Source organism: Sinocyclocheilus rhinocerous, unplaced genomic scaffold (assembly GCF_001515625.1).
Source record: "Sinocyclocheilus rhinocerous isolate Xijiao unplaced genomic scaffold, SAMN03320098_v1.1 scaffold2106, whole genome shotgun sequence".
NCBI lineage: Eukaryota > Metazoa > Chordata > Actinopteri > Cypriniformes > Cyprinidae > Sinocyclocheilus > Sinocyclocheilus rhinocerous.
The window spans coordinates 232,449-237,457 of record NW_015657498.1 but is presented as its reverse complement, the minus strand read 5'-3'; the positions used below and the strand labels follow the sequence as shown (position 1 = coordinate 237,457).

At 37.5% G+C, this 5,009-nt stretch overlaps 1 protein-coding gene across 1 annotated transcript in view; it reads left to right on the top strand.

Annotated features, from left to right (window-relative positions):
* Positions 1-5,009, top strand: part of sxph (saxiphilin) — an 11,245-nt gene that overhangs the window by 2,800 nt on the left and 3,436 nt on the right. The window contains exons 5-12 of the mRNA XM_016529091.1: positions 1,834-1,996; positions 2,084-2,148; positions 2,300-2,457; positions 3,120-3,306; positions 3,398-3,546; positions 4,034-4,124; positions 4,233-4,283; positions 4,364-4,546. Coding sequence (XP_016384577.1) covers positions 1,834-1,996; positions 2,084-2,148; positions 2,300-2,457; positions 3,120-3,306; positions 3,398-3,546; positions 4,034-4,124; positions 4,233-4,283; positions 4,364-4,546 — 1,047 coding nt within the window. The remainder of the gene's footprint in view (positions 1-1,833; positions 1,997-2,083; positions 2,149-2,299; positions 2,458-3,119; positions 3,307-3,397; positions 3,547-4,033; positions 4,125-4,232; positions 4,284-4,363; positions 4,547-5,009) is intronic.

The window sequence follows — 5,009 nt, the reverse complement described above, 5'->3', positions numbered from 1 at the left end:
TTTCAGTTGGGTTTAGATCAGGACTCTGGGCCGGCCATTTCATTATTTCAGTGTTTTCATCTTCAAGGAACTGCTTTATCCTTTTTGCAGTGTGATGGGGACATTGTCTTGCACACAAATTGCAGGCTGATTGGGAGATGCTTGCAGGGAAGGAACTGCATGTTGCTGAAGGAGGTTCTGATAAACATTTGCATTCACCTGCCATGTAAGAGGCCCAACTCCTGCTGCACAAAACATCCCCCAAAGCATGACACTTCCTCCTCCACCTTTCAATGACTTCTTTATGCACTCGGGGTTCAGTCTTTCCCCAGTTTGACGCCGAACATAATGTTTACCATCAGACCCAAATAAATTAAACTTCTCATCACTAAAGTGAACTTTGGTCCAGTTCTCCGCTCTCCACACAACATGCTCCTCAGCAAAGGTTAGTCTAGCTTTTGATTCTCTCTGCTGATGAGAGGCTTGGTCATTGCTGAGTGCATTTTCAGTCTGTCTTCTCTTAAACATGCCGAGACTGATCCATGCCCTTTTCGGCGAGCATTTCCAGCTGCAGTGTTGAACCGATTCCCCATTGAGAGTCTCCACATTATCCTGTCTTCTCGTGCATTTGTCTTACGTGGACGACCGGCCTTTTTGGGGGACTTGAATGAATTAGGGTTTTTGTAAAGCTGCAATATTCTAGAAATCACAGATTTGGAACAACCAACTTCTCTTGCAATGGCAGAAAGGGTCATCCCTTTGGCCTTCATCTAGACTGCCTCCTGTTGCAAGGGTTCAGTCACCAGAGCGGCCCACCATCTTGAAATCTCAGCGAAAATTAGAGGAATGCTGCTAGTTAAATAGGGTTTGTCATATAATTAAGGAAATTAGCACCAGGTGCCAGATTAACACCAATAATTTGGAGGTATCTGTAAGTGTTCATTAATTTTAATCAGAGTTCTTTTTCAAATATTTCATTTAAGTTTTTTATACTGTGCTTCAGAATACAATTAATTTATGAAATATGATTTAAAAACTGCCCTTCTACTACTGTTAGGATAATTTCAAATAGGACTAAGCAGTGACCTTGAAATTTAGGAAATTGTAGGTTGCTCTCTAATTTTGATCTCCACTGTATACGAGTTTGGTTCTTCATCGATTTGGAGAAATTTAGCATTACATCACTTGCTCACCAATGGATCCTCTGCAGTGAATAGATGCTGTCAGAATGAGAGTCACAATAATAATCCACATGACTCTAAGTCCATCATTTAATGTCTTGTGAACCAAAAGGGGGATGGACTTTTTCCACTGGAAGAAGTATTATTATGGACTCATATTTTGGCCACAAGTGATGATTTAAAGTTAAAACATGTTTATGATGGATTTGTTTCTCACAAACACGCTGCTTTTTGCTTCACAAGATGTTAATTGGTGGGCTGGAGTGTTGTGTGTATTACTTATGGATTTTTATGATAGTAAAATTTACTATCTAGAGTAAATCTTCAGCAAATTTTAATTTTTGTGTCAACTATTCCTTTTAACTAAAATTTTAAATATAAAAACATAAAAGCTATTTCAAAATATTAATAAGTACTGTATTAGTATATAAATAATATTAAAACAACACTCTATACAACAGTCTCTAAAGGATTGGTCCAGAAAATGTTGATGGAATGAAATCAGTTAGAAGCAATTTCCCAGATTTTTGTTGTTGTTGTTTATGTATTTCCAGTCGCTTGGTAATCCAGATCATAGCATAGAAAGTATTCCGTCATGTTCTCCCAAAGCAAACAAAGTTTTCAAAAATATCTATGACTATTCCTACTGCTCATATTTTGACTATTTTGTCAGCGGTTAGTGCTTTCTTCAATGCCAGCTGTGTGCCTGGAGCAACTACAATGGCAACCAGCCTTTGTTCCTTGTGCCAGGGTCAAAGGTCATACATTCGTCAGAAAAATTTCCATTGTGAGACGTCTCACAGTGAACCATTCTACCACAACCAAGGAGCACTCAGGTTAAAATATTCTTATTTACACCTGTATCAGTGAGTCACTGCCAAGTTACCAGGAGGGTCTTACAGTATCCATTCTTTTTCTTGTAGATGTTTACAGTCACAGGCAGGTGATGTAGCCTTTGTGGATCACACAGCTCTGGACAGCATTGATGGTTAACCCAATAATGCACTCTTCCACAAACATTTATGCTTTTACAATGTGGATGAACTAATGATTAAATCCTATTTGTGATTAACTGCTTTTTCCTCTCTTTCAAATTTCTGTTTTTTTATCCTGGCTTATAGTTTTTTTTTCCTAAACAGAAAGTGAGAAAGATGAGTTCAGACTGTTATGTATAGATGGAACTCATGCACCCCTCAGCAGTTTTAGAAATTGTAACCTTGGACGAGGCCCTGGAGGGGGTGTGGTCACACGAATGAACACCCGTAAAATTGCTCGGAAGTTCTTGGTCACTGCCCAGGTATGTTTTGTGTTGGAACCCAAAACTGGTGCATAAGGGTGTCTGATCTGACAGACCAGTGCTGTAAAATTTTAATACCAAAATCTCTTTTTGTTTATTTTCTGAACAAAGAGCAAATGAAAAAAGATAAAAAAGTGTTGTCTATGCAGGGCACATTACGGTAAAATTCAAGCATAAGTACTACTAACATATTGTTTATTACTTGCAATCTCTAACCTGACACAAACCCAGGTCTTACAGTACAAGGGGAAAAAATGAAATTTCTGTCATAATTTAGTCACCCTCATGTTGTTCCAAAGCTGTATAAAATTGTTCTTCTGTGGAACACAAAAGAAGATATTTTGATAATGTCTGTGTTTTGTTGTCCACACAAGTCAATGGTCACCAAAACTGTTTGGTTACCAACAATCTTGAAAATGTTGTATTCCGCAGAAGAAGGCAAGTCATACAGTTTTGAAATGACTTGAGGGTAAATAAATGATAACAGAATTTACATTTTTGGGTGAACTATCCGTTTAACGAACAGAATGATGGTCCTCTCAGGCTCAAGTTGACCTCAGGTTCTTGCAGATGTTCCTTAATAATGTTATTGGTATCTTGGCAGAAAGTACTGATAGGATTTCAGGATTTTTTTTTTTTTTTTTTGGTGTTTTCTTTTGAAGATGTTATTTGGTTGGCGGGGAAGGGAGCGTCAGCGCTTCCAGCTGTTTGAATCAGCATCCTACGGTGGGAGTGACCTTCTCTTCAAAGATATGACTGAGAAATTATCAGTTCTGATGGAAGACATGGATATGAGCCAGGTTCTGGGACTGGACTATGTGGCCTTGCTCAAGGGCCTTGGACATGAAGGTGAAAGATTGCTTTCCCTCTGTACCTATTAATTTTGGGAATGAAAAACTTAGACTTTAATGTGTGTGTGTGTGTGTGTGTGTGTGGTTAGGCAGCTCACTGGAGGACAGTGTGGTGAGGTGGTGCTGTATAAGTCATGCTGAACAGAAGAAATGTGAGCAGTGGGCTCTTAGCATAAAATCAGATCCTCTGGTGTGTGTGAAAGCCTCATCTATGAGTGACTGCATTGAGAAGATCAAGGTCCAGTAAGACATATTTTCAGCACTTGTGATTTATGTTTAAACAAACATCTACAACATACATATTTTATTTTATATTTTATAAACAAATGCAGAAAACAGTTTCATCACAAAAAATATTTATGGCCTAATCATTTTCTCATTTGCAGTAGTGATTGGGATTTTCAGTATAATTTTAGTATTATTGATATACTATTATAGTATTTATTGATATTTCTGTTTTGCTTTAATGTATTTTTAAATTCAGTTTTAGTTCTAGTAATTTAAGATTTTAGTACTTTTACTTAATTGTATTTTATTTCAGTTAGGTGCTAAGGCAACATTTCTAATTTTCGTTATTAATTTTTTTCTCAAATATTTATATTTTATTTCATTTAATCTTTTTCAATTAATGGAACCGATTTTTTAGTTTACTAAAAATAATACCAACACTGGTGATTGTTCTTTGTAGCAGTGCCTAGAACAGAATGTATTGTTCATTTTCACAGAGGGATGAGGTGGATGCTGTGTCTCTGGATGCCACTCACGCATTCATAGCTGGGAAATGTGGCCTTGTCCCTGTTGTGACTGAATATTACGGTATGTAAAAAATCTAACATCCGAATGTACCATGACATACTCACTCATGTCTTCAAGTTCTTCTCACCTTGTTTTGATTTTCTCTTTGCTGGTTCATTTGAAATTTAGGAGAGAAATGTGAGAATCCTGAAGGAGTTGAAGGCCATTTTGAAAGTGATGGTAATAAAGGGCTGAAATGAGCTTAGCATAAATGATGCATCTCTACATACATCTTTACACATTTTTTTTTATCTATGCAGAACTACCATCAGTGTATGGTGTGGCAGTTGTACGTCGGACAAGTAGGAGTTTATATTTTGGAAGTCTGGGCGGCAGACGCACCTGCCACGGTCACATGTACAGCCCTGCTGGCTGGGTTTTACCTGTAAGACACACGCTCAGCACAGAGCACAACAACAGCGCCCCATGTCAGCCGAATAATGGTACTCCATGTTCTTCTCTATTACTTGGTATCTTTATCAAATAGTTTGAATATAATATATTAGTTACCTTTAATGCAGGGTTTCAGTATTTTATCTGTTTGCTTTAATGTTATGTGACTGTTAACTGGTGTCAAAGAACCTTGTTGAAAAATTCATTTAAAATCTCACTGGGTTACTTTAAGTAAATATTTTACGTCTATGGGTTTCAGCTGACCAAAAAAGTCTGGGAACCCATCCTTTAAAGGGTCATGAAACCCCAGACTACTTTTTCTGAGATTTTAGCAGAGGTGTTTGTGTTGCACATCATAGAAGACAATGTTAGCACTCGATAATTTTAACTGTTGGAGAAAACTCGTTAATTGTAAGCTTTTTTGTGCTATTTTCATCTTCCGGGTTTAAAATCTACATCGTGTTGACGTCACAATGTGACGTGGCAATGGACTATAGTACATCGATGACGCGT